Source organism: Triticum aestivum, chromosome 4B, assembly GCF_018294505.1.
Source record: "Triticum aestivum cultivar Chinese Spring chromosome 4B, IWGSC CS RefSeq v2.1, whole genome shotgun sequence".
NCBI lineage: Eukaryota > Viridiplantae > Streptophyta > Magnoliopsida > Poales > Poaceae > Triticum > Triticum aestivum.
In genome coordinates, this window is record NC_057804.1 from 528,502,521 (window position 1) to 528,518,193 (window position 15,673).

At 46.7% G+C, this 15,673-nt stretch overlaps 2 protein-coding genes across 2 annotated transcripts; one reads left to right on the forward strand and one right to left on the reverse strand.

Annotated features, from left to right (window-relative positions):
- The first annotated feature begins 530 nt into the window (after positions 1-530).
- On the forward strand, positions 531-1,645 carry LOC123090190 (zinc finger CCCH domain-containing protein 43-like). The gene is made up of 3 exons (XM_044511602.1): positions 531-794; positions 880-1,218; positions 1,318-1,645. Exons 1-3 carry the CDS (start codon positions 531-533, stop codon positions 1,537-1,539), a joined length of 825 nt encoding a protein of 274 aa, XP_044367537.1. The 3' UTR covers positions 1,540-1,645.
- A 4,405-nt stretch (positions 1,646-6,050) lies between these two features.
- Positions 6,051-7,331, reverse strand: LOC123090192 (heptahelical transmembrane protein 4). The gene is made up of 2 exons (XM_044511603.1): positions 6,978-7,331; positions 6,051-6,909 (listed from the first exon to the last, which is right to left on the reverse strand). The coding sequence occupies exons 1-2, from the start codon at positions 7,274-7,276 to the stop codon at positions 6,051-6,053; spliced, it is 1,158 nt and encodes a 385-aa protein (XP_044367538.1). The 5' UTR covers positions 7,277-7,331.
- Between the last annotated feature and the right edge of the window lie 8,342 nt (positions 7,332-15,673).

Below are 15,673 nucleotides of genomic sequence, written 5' to 3' on the forward strand. Positions count from 1 at the left end.
GCAGCCCCACGCGAGGTGCAGACCACACCCACGGTGAGGCATCCTCTTTCCCCATCTCTCTGTTCTTCCTTTTTCTTATGTTATGGATAGCTAGATTGATTTATGTTGCATAGGTAGATGGATTGATGCTTGGATTGATTGCTGATGCTGTTAGATGGATAGATGGTGCTAATTTTTTGCACCCAGATTGTTGATGCTGTTAGATGGATGGATGGATTTGTTAGATAGATGGATGGATGGATTGATTGTTGAATACAGCTTGTTTGCCTATTTACAAAAATGAAGAACTAGAAAGAGATATCCACAAGCATAATTTTCATTAATAATTCTAGTGTTGGGCACTTGGGTATACATTTCTTTATTTTGGTTTGGAGCCGTTCAACAATATGGCAGTATGAATATCATTGTTTCTAATGTATTGGTATGTGAATTCCTAGTACATGACACTATTTTCTATGATGATGCTAATTTAAGATGGAGAAAGTCAAAGAACCCAAAGCAAATTGGGACAGTGTTGCTCATACAATTTTATGAATGCGTGCGTAGAGGAGGTTCGAGCAAATAACCGCAACGCTGGTTATTTGTCGGACATAGGACAAGCTAATTTGCATAAAAAGTTCAACGAACGCTCTGGGAGAAACTATTCGACCCGGCAAATCAAAAATAGGTGGGGTGTATGTAGAAGCGAGTACAACACATGGAAGACATTGATCCAGCAAGCATCTGGCTTAGGAAGAGATGAGCATACACACACTATTGCAGCTACAAATGAGTGGTGGGCATTGGAGATAAAGGTATTGTTGTTGTCATGTAATTTCTTAAATAACGAGTCATGTTGCTTCGGTTTTGATATTAACCTGTGGTGCTATATGATTACAGGCACATCCAGAAGCTGCCAAGTTTCGCTATGCTCCACTAGCGGAGGAGGAAAAAATGTCAGAGGTTTTCGATACTACTTGTGTCACAAATGAGCATGCGAGGGTGCCAACTCCCTCATATCAAGGTGATCCCTCTCGAATCAGTTTGGAGGATGACTCAGGGTGTGATAGTCATGAAGGCCAAGTTACCCCTGTTCAAAATCGAGCCAAGGGTGGGAAGAAGAGGGCGTGTCCTTATTCGCCAAGTCCAAAGATGAATGACAAGTGGACAAGTGAGAATGCTAAAAATGAGTCTTTTGTACGCATGGTGGACATCTTTGGTGCAAGAGACAAGAGGGATGCAGAGGAGATTGCAAGGGAGAAGAGGGATGCAGAGGAGAGGGAAAGGGAGAAGAGGGATGAAGAGGAAAGGGCAAGGGAGAGGAGGGATGCAGAGAAGAGAGATGTAGAGGAGAGTGTGGATCCAACAAGAGAAGAGATTAAACAAATGATGGCCATGGTGGAAGCGGATGGTGCAAAACCAGGAAGTGATGAGCATTTCTATGCTACATTTCTTTTCATGGAAAAGAAATATCGTGATGTTTTCTCCACTTTCACGGCTCATGAATCTGTTGCAAGGCTTGGATGGATAAAGAGGATGTGGGAGCTCAATAATAAGTAGAACATCTATGTTTTAATTGCTTTCTACCAGACTATTTACTTGTAATGTTGTGAGCTAAGCTACTTGCTTTGGAGGTGTACTTTTGTGAACTAAGCTATTTGCTTTGGAGATGTACTGTTATCTGAACTGTGTTGTGTCTGATATTACACTATGTGCATGTTGTTGTGGCAGATGGATAAATCCAGAAAGAAACAAGAAGAAAAGGAATTTGAGGCGGCCATGCTTGCATTTGCTCTGGATGTGGCGTCGTCAAGTGTGACACTGCCGTACGCACCAAGAAAGTTACATCTTGTTACAGGCCTCCAATGGGTAGAAGAGAAGGAGAAAGATGCAAAATCTTTCTATGCTATGTTCAGAATGAGGAGGTCAGTGTTTCATACATTGCATGATCTGTTAGTTCAGAAGTATGGGCTTGAGTCAACTTCCAACATTTCATCCAAAGAAGCATTGGCACAATTTTTATGGACTGTTGGTACATGTCAGACAACTGATAATGTCGCAGATCGGTTTGCACATAGTCGTTCTGTCATAAATAAAAAATTCCACGAGGTTTTGGAGTGTGTAGACCGCATGGCCGGTGATTACATAAGACCAATTGATCCAACTTTCTCTGAACCACACCCAGTACTTAGAAAAACAAAGTTTTGGCCTCACTTTCAACATGCTATTGGAGCCATTGATGGAACACACATTAAGGTGATTGTGCCAAAGGAGTTGGAGCCCCAACACAGGAATAGGAAAGGTTACACAAGTGAAAATGTTATGGCAGTGTGTGATTTTGATATGAGGTTCACGTTTGTTGTTCCCGGATGGCCCGGATCTGTTCATGACACACGTGTATGGAGCGATGCCATAGTTCGTTATGATCACTTTCCACAACCCCCCACAGGTAACATCTCGCATGTATCCATATTGTTATATACAGGATGGTATGTTGTACATTTCTAATTTCTTTTGCTGATGTCGTACTGTAGATAAATATTATCTTGTCGACTCCGGATATCCAAACAGGGTTGGATATCTATCTCCATACAAAGGGCAATGATACCATGTACCAGATTTCCAACAACACCCACCAGTTGGGAGATATGAGACATTCAACCATTGACATTCTTCATTGCGAAATGTCATCGAAAGAACATTTGGTGTTCTCAAGATGAAATGGCGAATTCTTGGAGATGGAGGCATACCTCGGTACAAACCTGAGACCCAAAAGATGATTGTCACTGCATGCATGTGTCTCCACAATTGGATTCGTGATAGCAAGTTACGTGATGAGCATTTTGACAAGTTCGACAATGATGCATATGTGCAACCTCCATTGCCGTTTACAGGTGCCAATGCTCTACCACCAGAAGATGATGGTACCATGAACGCAGTACGCGAGGCGATTGCTGCTAGTCTCGTACCTTGAGATTATCCTTTTTTAGTTCATCCACTTTTGTAATGAACAAATCTTTAAATCCATTCTAAATGTAATATTTAGCACTTTTTATGACATTCGTAAATCACTTTCGTACTCATATTCGACTAGATATTGTTAGAAACAACAAGGTGTTAATAAATTCATCAAACATTTTCTGTCTAAGGGTACTACAGACATTTCAACACACAACTCTTTCCAGAATCTCAACCTACAATCCCAGAAAAGAACTCGGCAACAGATTCTGGGAGAAGCAGATTCTGGGAGAATTTTCCAAAATCTTGATTCTGCAGAATCCTGTGTGAAAAGAACTGGGCCTAGATTTCCTTGTCTAGTCATTATCTTAGGTGGGCCAGAAGCTTCTTCAAAGTTCACCAACTGGGCTAACCAATCCGCATACAGAAATTTCTTCGTTCTGAAATTACACGGGCCATATAGGCTGGCCCAAAGGAGGAGTATTTTACGCGGGCATTCGTTCTCTACTCAGTGTCTCATGGCGTCTCAAAAAATAAATACTCTGTGTCTCATTTTTTTTTTTGAGGACCACTCAGTGTCTCATGGGGCCACACATTTCTCACCTGGAGCTGCAACCGCACGCCAAGCTCTGAAACAACAGCGAACAGTGTGCACCCTGCACGTAATCATCACAGAGCCGCTGCTGCTCTTCGAATTCGTTCGACACTTAGAACGTTCCCATTTCAATTCACTGTAATAAACGGGCATTCAGTGCAGGAGACCAAATTGACTCCACCCAGAGGAACCCAAATTGACATTTCGATGACGCCACCGCGGATGCAACGCGCTGCTTTGTCATCGCCGGCCGCGCAACCCGCACCACACCACACGCCACGCCACGCTCGCTTGGTGCGCGCTGGCGCACCTGCTGACCTCTTCTATGATCGTTCGATGTGTCCACGCCGCCGCGGCGTAGGTTAATCCGCCCGCCAAGCACAGCCCAAGTAGGCGACTGGGTGTCATGTTTGCACGCCCGCCCAATTAACTAGCGTGCTGCACTAGGAATCTAGGATGGGACCCACACGTTCTCCATCGTCTTTTCGAAAAGGATTTCTATATATTGCATATTGGCTAAAAAATTTAGCTTCACTATGTCATGGGGAAAGCTGATTGCGCAACATCATATGTTCTATGGCTAATTTTGCTCCCCTTAAACACCGGTTGTTATTTGTGTAGTAGAGGTGTCCTTTTTCTGAAAAAAAACACACACGCAACTTTATCCATTTGAAATAATCATCACATCATTTATGAGCATTGGTACAGTTTCATTTAAAGGCTCCTCAAGCCAATCAGAAATCAAAAAAAAAAAACTAGCTAATCTAGCAAGTTTGTGTAGTAGAGATGCCTAATTAAGGGTCTACACTACACAAATAAGCATTGATACTTTAACAAAAACCAGTTTGTTTTCTAAGCACTTAACGTTGTATATTGCCTAAGCGGCTTTCAAGACCTGAGCTCTGACGTTGGAGTCGCCTCGACGTGCATTCAGCAGCCATGCTTTTTCTCCGCCAGTCCGGCACGAATCCAGCAGTAGCATCGTGTCTGGCAAAAGCTCGCAACGCGTTGCCGCCCTGGCACTGGGTGCTTGTCTCCCCGACGCCCGCCTCGGGAGTCCGAGGCCAACGATAACAACCATGGCCACAGATGTGAAGGATGCGATACTAAGGCTACTCTGAGGTCCAAGAAAGGCAAGAAATGACTGGTGCCTCCTCCGACACAGCCGGCTACAACAATGAGAAGATCAGCCTCGACCCCTATGCGGCATTTAAGCGCTACTTCAATGACAACGATGACAAGGGCAAGGGTCAAGGCGGTCATCGATGAACTTCTCCTTAGTCCTAGTTTAGTTTATGCTATCGAACTATCTAGTCTTAGTTTAATGTTGCCACCAAACTATCTAGTCTTAGGGCCTGTTCAGCAACTGTCCAGCGCCAAGAAATCCTCAAATCTAGCTCCTCGATCTCACTTCCAACCTCCCAACGAAAATCATGGGTCGTAAGAATAGTTCGGCAAGAGAACTCCTAGATAGCCAGTTGCTAGTGTTTAGTTGGTAGCCGCTTAGCACATTAAGCTCGATTCTGGCTTGGTGGTAGGGAGGGAAGGTATTTGCTTCGTTCTTTTCTTCCTTGGTACAAATCGTTTTCTTTCACTTCACGGTGACAACTCTCTGTAAAAAAACGTGAACTCATTTTGCAATTCATGGGATCGCCAAAACACCAGCTCCTCATTTTTGCACTACGACTCGCCTTAGATGTGGGAAGCTAGCTTCATGGAGCTGACCCGTTCAACCAAGCTTCACCCGCTGATTTAGAGAAGCCAAGAGCTGAGCAGTTACCTAACATGCCCTTAGTTTAATGTTGATATCTCAATATCCTAGTTTAATGTTGCCATTCGTTGTCCTATGTCACATGATGTATGAACTATGTATTTGTCGATGGTCGTTGCATGGCTTGTACGAATTTGAAGGTTTAGATATGAGGGGGTTGTTGCGGGGGTGGGCACCCTCCTCCCCGCGGGCGCATTCGTTGATACATGAGGGGTCAAAATAGACCATTTTGGTTGGAGATGTTGTTACTCTGCGAAATGTGTCCCCTCATCATTGCAGTGTTGTGACCCTAGACGAATCCACACAAAATGTTTGTTTTAACTTGATAGGGGGAGAGTTGGGGAATGAGAAGGAAGGACTTGACATGTGGGTGTTGGCCATGTTAGTATAAGAGCAACTCTATGCGGACCCTCAAATGGACTTATCTCCTCAAAATATTATCTTTTGAGGAGTTGAACCACACCTAGCCAAATGCTCAGCTGGTATAACTCCTGGAAAAAATTAGGAGAATCCTCCACCGATATTTGCTATGAATCGATATATTTATGTCTAAAATTATTGTCGGCAAAGTAAGAGCATTGAACTAGTTATATGTCAAGTCTATCTACACACAAAAAGTGTGAAATTTGATGTTCTTTTGTGGTTCTGGCATAGGTTTGTCTAGCTCAATAACACCACAATTCTTGTACTCCACTAGAACTTCTTTCGTCAAAATTCTTTGTCTTGGCAGACCGTGCACGACAGTAGTCAGCACTTGTCCATGTCCCTCCAACTCAAGTAAACCAGGCCGGCATTGTAGTGCGCGTAAGCGCCGGCGATGACAAGCGCGTGGAACAGCTGGTGGCTGTGCCCGACGAGGTCAAACCTGCCCGGCATCCACCTCTCCGGCACCCTCGTGGCGTACACCAGCACGCCGGCCAGGTAGAACACCCCCATGGCCACCTCGTATCCCGTGGTGACCACCGCCTCGGGCCGTGCGCCGAACACGAGCATCTTGTGCACGATGGGCACGAGGCCGGACGCGCCCATGCACACGAACAGCGCGGCGCGCGCCCACCTCAGCTCGGGTGCCTCGAAGACCGGCAGCAGCGACACGGCCACCGCGGCGGCGCCGAAGACGGTGATGGAGCCGAGGTAGAGCGTCCGGGAGAAGGGGTCGCAGAGGAAGGTGTAGTAGACGAGCGGGTAGAAGGAGGTGACGATGAGGCCGGTGATGCCGGCGTAGTCGAGGCGGAGCAGCACGTAGCTGGCGTGCTCCGAGTGGCACGCCAGCAGGTGGCACCCGCTGCTCATCAGCAGGCAGAACATGGCGCCGCACAGGTACGTGTAGAACGGCCACCGCTCGACCGGGCCGTGTTCTCCTGACAACAGCGACAACGCCGCCGCTGCCGCGAGGTCCGTCTCGCCGGAGACGGACACGTTGCGGCGCAGCAGCGCCTGCATTGCCACGGCCGCTCCGTTGCTGCCGTAGGAGGTCATCAGCACTCTAGGGTTGCTGTTGCCGGTGCAGTTCGCCAGGCCCGCGGATGTCGCTCTGGTTTCCATGGGGACCATCGTGGCGGCGCACACGGTGAGCGCGAGGAACACGAAGAAGCCGATCAAATGCCTGCGAGAAAACACGCGTCAGCTAAAGCGTATGCATGGCGTGTCACGGACGGACGTAGAGAGGCTTACGTCCAAACGTTGATGGTCTCGTTGTGGAGGGCGAAGGCGCTGAGGAGCGCCTCCTTGAGGGGCCACTCGCTGCGGTAGTAGTGGAGGATGAACTCGTTGTGCTGCAGGAAGGCCGGGAGCGCGTCGTAGCCGACGAGCTCGCACTTGCGCCCGCAGCATCGCTTCGCCACGTCGCCGCCGCCGCCGCCTTTGCTTCCCTCCAGCAAAAGCGACTTCATCGCCGCTGGTGACGCCACGGCGGCGACGTCGCTCATCCGTATGGTGGCCGTCTTCCTCAGCAGCGTCACCGTGGAAGCCATTCTCCTAGTCTTGTTCAGTACCCGGCTATGGAAAGGCACGATCTCGTGTGGTCGACTCGACCGAGGACTCGAGGGAGAAGTAGAGGAGTGTGATTTCGGTGTGACTGGGTTCTCCCGGTATATATAAGCCTCATAAGCTCTACTGTTGACTTATTGTGACCGGGTTTAGGTGGGAAATGGGTGCCCTGAAACGGTCCAATTAGAGCAACTGCGCACGCCAGGGTGCTTAAAAAACGGCGGATCGTGTTGCAGGTCCAGCAATTAGTGCCGGCAGAAGTTAATACTACTAATAGGGCAGACCACGAGTGCTCGTGTGCTGCTATGTAGCCTGTCGTTGTTCCCGGTGGCTACTTTGCGCGCGGTGTCTTGCAACACCAATCAATGGCAGACGGCGTAAAGTCACAGTACATTGTGAATTTTACGACCACCTGGACGACCATACGATGTGCTAACTGATGTTAGTCAGGCCGATCGCGGAAAACAGGACCAAAAATACTCTGCAAGCCGACCGGGGACACGCAAGACTGCTGGACGTGTGCAGTACCGTACGGCAACTTTGGCGGCTTAATACTCTCCCCAGAAGAAAACGATGGTGATCATACAAACTTATCCAGTAGCGGGTTTCTTTGGTCAAGATCATCCACCACCCTCAACATTTATTTTCTCGAAACGAAAGGCAAAAGCTTTGCCTCGTCTATTAATACGAAATCATCGGGCGTATCCCCGACAGTCTCTACGTCTACGGCTATGTCAGATCAGTATCAAACATTGGTGGAGGTGGAGCCTCGATCCCACTAGACGCTCAACTCTTGAACCTGTCACCATGTTTCTCGACGTATGGCCGTATTTCTCCCTTGTTACTACCTCCGTCCCGGTGTATAAGTCATTCGCGTAGTTCTAGGTCGATAATTTAACTATCTAAATATGTATTATATGTGACAAAAAATATATATTTAGAAACTACATCCGTGTGGAAATCTAGTGGTATACTTTTCATGACATATAACACATATTTAATTCCTCAAATTGATGACCTAGAACTACGCGAATGACTTATACACCCGGACGGAGGGAGTAACATACTCCGCCAACGACAAGTTTTATGCCTGCGCACCAATCCAATTTTGTTTTGTTTTTGGGGGTAGTGGTAAACCCCGATCACCGGCACTTGTTGTCTTGTCTATGCACACGACGCTATTCGCTTGGATCTTTGCTGGAACAAAGCCTTCCAAGTCCTTGAGATAGCGTTCCCCAAGAAGCTGGGTTTGTTGTTGTCTACGCACTTCCTTTGGATCTTCGCCCGACTCCAAATTGTGGGCCGCCCCTATTGTTGCGAAAAGGACCGGTGTACTTTTGTAAACTGAGTGGACCAGTATTTATATTTGAAAGTAATACTCGTAATGATCTGAAGCTAGCATAGTACTTGAAACTTTGTAGTACCAAATAGTACTTGAAACCTTTTCTTTGACATATTTTCCACTCGTCTACGCAGCCAAATATTTTGAAACAAGACAAAAGACTTGCCATTTTCATTGATTAAGAAAAGAGTGAGAATTACCGCTAATTCCGGTTAATTAATGGAAAAACCCATATAACATGGGTACCACTGGCCAACCTGACCACCGACATGAAACACAGAGCTACAAAGAGGAAAAGACATCCGCCGAGTAGTTGCAAGTGTCAACGTCATCACCGGTTATCTCCGAACGAGCGACTTCGACTTCACCATAGACTTTCATCGTCGAAGCCAACCCACAAATAGCTGCACAGAAACCATGACGACACATGCCAACAGAAGGCCATACACGCGAACAACCGACAACTCCAACTCTGACGACTATCATCACAAGGGAAATATGCAGGACTTGCGCCGACCGTGTCCTCCATAACCGATCACGGAGCGCCTGCCGCTACCTCTTGAACACTGCGTTGGATTTCGCCGAAGAGGAGAGGATGATGCAGTAAAGTAGCGTAAGTATTTTCCTCAGTTTTTGAGAACCAAGGTGCCAATCCAATAGGAGATCACGCACGAGTCCCTCGTACCTACACAAAACGATAGCTACTCGCAACCAACACGATTATGGGTCAATCCCTTCACGGTCACTTACGAGGGTGAGATCTGATAAAGATGATAAATAATATTTTTGGTATTTTTGATATAGAGATGCAAAGTAAAAAGTAAAAGGCAAAGTAAAAAAAACAAAGCAAGTAAATAGAGATTGATATGATGAGAATAGACCCGGGTCATAGGTTTCACTAGTGGCTTCTCTCAAGAGCATAAATATTCTACGGTAGATGAACAAATTACTGTTGAGCAATTGATAGAAAAGCGAATAATTATGATGTTATCTAGATATGATCATGTGTATAGGCATCACGTCCGAGACGAGTAGATCGAACGATTCTGCATCTACTACTATTACTCCACTCATCGACCGCTATCCAACATGCATCTAGAGTATTAAGTTAAAAATAGAGTAACGCCTTAAGCAAGATGACATGACGTAGAGGGATAAATTCATGCAATATGATAAAAAAACATCTTGTTATCCTCGATGGCAACAATACAATACGTGCCTTGCTGCCCCTGCTGTCACTGGGTAAGGACACCGCAAGATTGAACCCAAAGCTAAACATTTCTCCCATTGCAAGAACTATCAATCTAGTTGGCCAAACCAAACGGATAATTCGAAGAGACTTGCAAAGATAACTCAATCATACATAAAAGAATTCAGAGAAGATTCAAATATTATTCGTAGATAAGCTGGATCATAAACCCACAATTCATCGGTCTCAACAAACACACCACAAAAAGAAGATTACATCGAATAGATCTCCACAAGAGAGGGGGAGAACATTGTATTGAGATCCAAAAAGAGAGAAGAAGCCATCTAGCTACTAGCTATGGACCCGAAGGTCTGAAGTAAACTACTCACACTTCATCGGAGAGGCTATGGTGTTGATGTAGAAGCCCTCCATGGTAGATGCCCCCTCTGGCGGAGCTCTGGAACAGGCCCCAAGATGGGATCTTGTGGATACAGAAAGTTGCGGCGGTGGAATTAGGTTTTTGGCTCCGTATTTGATCTGACGGGGGTACGTAGGTATATGTAGGAGGAAGGAGTACGTCGGTGGAGTAACAGGGGGCCCACGAGGCACAGGGGAGCGCCCAGGGGGGGCGCCCCCCACCCTCGTGACCTCCTCGGTTATTCCTTGGAGCAGGGTCCAAGTCTCCTCGATCACGTTCGGTGAGAAAATCACGTTCCCGAAGGTTTCATTCCGTTTGGACTCCGTTTGATATTCTGTTTCTTCAAAATACTGAAATAGGCAAAAAACAGCAATTCTGGGTTGGGCCTCCGGTTAATAGGTTAGTCCCAAAAATAATATAAAAGTGGAAAATAAAGCCCAATATAGTCCAAAACAGTAGATAAAGTAGCATGGAGCAATCAAAAATTATAGATACGTTGGAGACGTATCACCTGCCATCGTCACCGCATGAACACACTCCACCGCAGCTCCGACTTGAAAGCAACCAAGCAACCAACGAAAGAGCAACCCGGACACGCCGGGAAGATCCGACTACTGAAGTCCGAGCCACGACCAAAGCTTCTCTCGACACCATCATCGTTGCCAAACAGAAATCAGTGCCCTGAAATGGCCGCCTCAGCAAACCACGCGGCGAAGATGCCGTAAACCACGCGGCGAAGATGCCGCCATCCATCGGTCTTCAGGTTGTGGCCGGCTCCGTGACGATGCCCCCAAGGAGGAAGAAGAGGTGAAGGCGCCTTCATCGCCCGACCACGAGGATCTGAGGTTTCCATACGGAGCCAAGGCCGCAAGGAGGGAGGCGGAGCACCACACAACAGCAACGCTTCCAAGAAAGAGCACAACGCCCACGGGTGTCGCCGTCGCCTGAACCGGCAGAGGCCGGACGTGGGATTTCTCCCAGAGAGGCTCAACCGCCACCTACTCGCAGCTGCGCAGCCAACAAACCTCATCCTGCCGAGGCCGGCCATGAACTAGCCATGGGATCCCACGACCCACCATGTCCAGACGCAGGCACCAGCCCTCAGCCGAAGCCGCTACCACCAAATCCGGGGCCTCCACCATACCGCCAGCCACACCGGGCTAGCAAGTTGGCCAGATCCGTCGCACCAAGCCTGGAGGGGGCCGCCACCTCGTCCCATCCCGCCAAGCAAAGTTGTCAGGCCAAAGCCCGAGCAACACGCAGCAACCACAACGCCGCCAGGGGGAGGGGATGCCAAGCAGCCATGAGCCACCAACCGCATCACCACCAGCCGGATCCACACGCCAAGAGTCGCCGCCTGGAGCGCCGCCAACTGCCAAGCCGTCTCCGCCAGGTCTCGTCGAGGCACCCCAAGGCCGCTTCCCAAGCCACCTGAACAAGGAGGCCCATCTCCCAGCTGCCTCGTTGTCTCCCACGCAGCCTAATAGGACCGCCTCATCCACAGTCGCGCCAACAGGACTGGCATCGCGACCAACCCCAGGGCCGCCGACCTGAGCCCCTAGGACCGCCGTCAGAACGACGCACGGGTGCCCCGCCACCTTCGGAGCAGGAGCCTGCCGCCACTGCGGCGAGTGCCGGCGGCAAGGCCGCTCGACCTGGCCCTCCTCTAGAGGCTAGGTTTGGTGCCCGGTGTCGCTAGGAGCGGCACAGGAGCGAGTGCTAGAAAGTCAAGGATTAGATTCGCTCTCTACGCAGCCAAATAGAACTTGGAACTTTGTAGTACCAAAACATATCACACATATACGCATATACACTATATATCAAAAGTTAAAAATAATTGTAAAGTGAATACATCTTATTTATTATTTATGAAATCTGATAAGTGAAAGTGCAACTATCCCTAGGTGGTTTTGGTAATTTATAACAACATATAGCTCATTGAGCTAATGCTATTCCAAGACATATATTTCAGGAAAGCTCAATGAATGGCATGGCATGGATGATGAAAGTTGATCCCTCAAAATATCAAGGACAAAGGATTGGCTCAAGCTCAAAAGCTCAAGACTCTACATTTTATATTTCAGTGATCCAAGATCACTTTGAGTCTATAGGAAAATCCAATACTATCAAGGAGGGATGAGGTGTTTCTTAATAAGCCTCTTGCTTCATGTGCTTAGTGATATGCTCCAAAACTCTCAACTACTTTCTCACATCCTCATATGACCTAAACCTAAAGCCAAAATCGGTCACACCGATTCTTTCTATCCGGCGCCACCGAGTTCAGATGTCATAGCCACTGCCACAAACCCTAGGCAAATCGGTCTCACCGATAGGGATCTTGGTCTCACCGAGATGGGATTGTAATCTCTCTGTGTCCCTTCGTAACGTTTCGGTCTAACCGAAGTGAGCGATCGGTCCCACCGAGATTGCAATGTAAACTCTCTGTTTCCCTTTTGTAACATTTCGGTCTCACCGAAAAGAGCAAATCGGTCCCACCGAGTTTACCTGACCAACTCTCTGGTTAGCTAATTACCAAAATCGGTCTCACCGAGTTTGTGTAATCGGTCTCACCGAGATTACGTTATGCCCTAACCCTAACCATATCGGTCCTACCGAGTTGCATTTCGGTCCCACCGAAAATCCTAACGGTCACTAGGTTTACTAAATCGGTCTGACCGAGTTTGTTGATTCGGTCCCACCGAGATTGGTAAATTGTGTGTAACGGTTAGATTTTGTGTGGAGGCTATATATACCCCTCCACCTCCTCTTCATTCGTGGAGAGAGCCATCAGAACAAACCTACACTTCCAACTTACCAGTTCTGAGAGAGAACCACCTACTCATGTGTTGAGGCCAAGATATTCCATTCCTACCATATGAATCTTGATCTCTAGCCTTCCCCAAGTTGCTTTCCACTCAAATCTTCTTTCCACCAGATCCAAATCATATGAGAGAGAGTTGAGTGTTGGGGAGACTATCATTTGAAGCACAAGAGCAAGGAGTTCATCATCAACGCACCATTTGTTACTTCTTGGAGAGTGGTGTCTCCTAGATTGGCTAGGTGTCACTTGGGAGCCTCCGACAAAGATTGTGGAGTTGAACCAAGGAGTTTGTAAGGGCAAGGAGATCGCCTACTTCGTGAAGATCTACCGCTAGTGAGGCAAGTCCTTCGTGGGCGACGACCATGGTGGGATAGACAAGGTTGCTTCTTCGTGGACCCTTCTTGGGTGGAGCCCTCCGTGGACTCGCGCAACCGTTACCCTTCGTGGGTTGAAGTCTCCATCAACGTGGATGTACGATAGCACCACCTATCGGAACCACGCCAAAAACATCCGTGTCTCCAACTACGTTTGAATCCTCCAAACCCTTCCCTTTACTTTCTTGCAAGTTGCATGCTTTAATTTCCGCTGCCTATATACTCTTTGCATGCTTGCTTGATTTGTGTGATGATTGCTTGACTTGTCCAAAGATTGTTAAAATCTGCCAAACTCTAAAATTGGGAAAAGGTTAAGTTTTTAATTGGTCAAGTAGTCTAATCACCCCCCCTCTAGACATACTTCAAGGTCCTACAAGTGGTATCAAAGCCTTGGTCTCCATTTGCTTTGATTTCCATAGCTTTTGGTGGTCATAGCCTTGGTTTCACAACCTTGGAGAGTATGGCGTCTAGCAAGGGAAATTATCACCGTAGAGATCCTTACTTTGATGGAACTAATTTTGCTAGTTGGAAGCATAAGATGAAAATGCATATTCTCGGACATAACCCCGCAGTTTGGGCTATTATTTGTATTGGCTTGCAAGGTGAATTCTTTGATGGGAGAGAGCCGAACCATGAAGCTAATGCGGAAGAATTGAAGATGCTGCAATACAACGCTCAAGCTTGTGATATCATCTTCAACGGATTGTGCCCCGAAGAATTCAACAAAATCAGCCGTCTTGAGAATGCAAAGGAAATTTGGGACACTTTGATTGATATGCATGAAGGTACCGACTCCGTCAAGGAATCCAAGTTGGATGTGCTCCAAAGTCAGCTTGACAAGTTCAAAATGAAGGATGGTGAAGGTGTCGCTGAAATGTACTCTAGGCTTGCTCTTATCACAAATGAGATTGCCGGCTTAGGGAGTGAAGAGATGACCGACAGATTCATCATCAAGAAGATCCTAAGAGCATTGGATGGAAAATATGATACCGTGTGCACATTGATTCAAATGATGCCCAATTACAAGAATCTCAAGCCAACGGAAGTCATTGGTAGAATTGTTGCTCATGAGATGTCACTCAAGGATAAGGAGGAACTTCACAACAAGTCAAGTGGTGCTTACAAAGCCTCATGTGAAGCCCCCACATCATCAAGTGAGAAACAAACCTTCAATGAAGAATTGAGCTTAATGGTGAAGAATTTCAACAAATTCTACAAGAGTAGAAGCAAAGAAAGAAGCTCTAAGTCAAGGTCCTACAATGACAAGAGATCTTCCAGTCGAGAGCGCAACTGCTACAATTGTGGGAGACCCGGACACTATTCCAATGAGTGTACGACACCCTACAAAAGAAGAGAAGATTCTCCAAAAAGAAGAAGTAGAAGAGAAGAATCACCACCAAGAGAGAGAAGGAGTAGAGATGATCGTTATGAACGAAGACCCTCACGGAGAAGCAAAGATTCGGAAAGGAAGGACAAGTCATCAAAGAGCTACACAAAACGAAGACATCAAGCTCATGTTGGTGAATGGGTATCCGGTTCCGACTCTGAACATCACTCCGAGAGAAGCTATCACTCCGACTCCGAACATACTCAAGATGAAGGTGTTGCCGGTCTAGCACTCGTGACAACCAACTCCTACGACATATTTGACTCACCAAATGAAGGAATTGGAAGATGCTTCATGGCCAAAGGTCCAAAGGTAACACATCCCGAGTATGTTGATTTCAATAGTGATGAAGATGACTTGCTAGGTGATGATGATTTACTTATTGACAACTCTAGTGATGAATACTATGATGGAACGTCAATTAATCATGCTAAACAAGATAAAATGAATGACAATGATAAGGAGAAGACTGAGCTTCTAACTAAAGAACTAAACACTCTTAAGTTAGCTCATGAAACTATCTTCGAAAATCATCGAGAACTTTTAAGGGCTCATGAGAAGTTACGCTTTGAAAAGCTCAATCTTGAGCAAGAGCATGAGTTCTTAAAGGCAATCAATGATGATCTTCGCAAGAAAAGTTCTTCTTATATTGCCAAGCGTTTACTCTTATCTACTTACATGTCTCAAGTCAAGTCTAGTAACAAGAACAAGAAAGATTCTTCCTCTAGTAGTAGCAATAACAATGCTAAATCAAATATTGTTGCTTATAGTAGTTCTCTTGATTCCACTAATGATTCTCTTAGCCAAGTTACACTTGAGCAAGAAAATAGCTTATTGAAGGGAATTATAG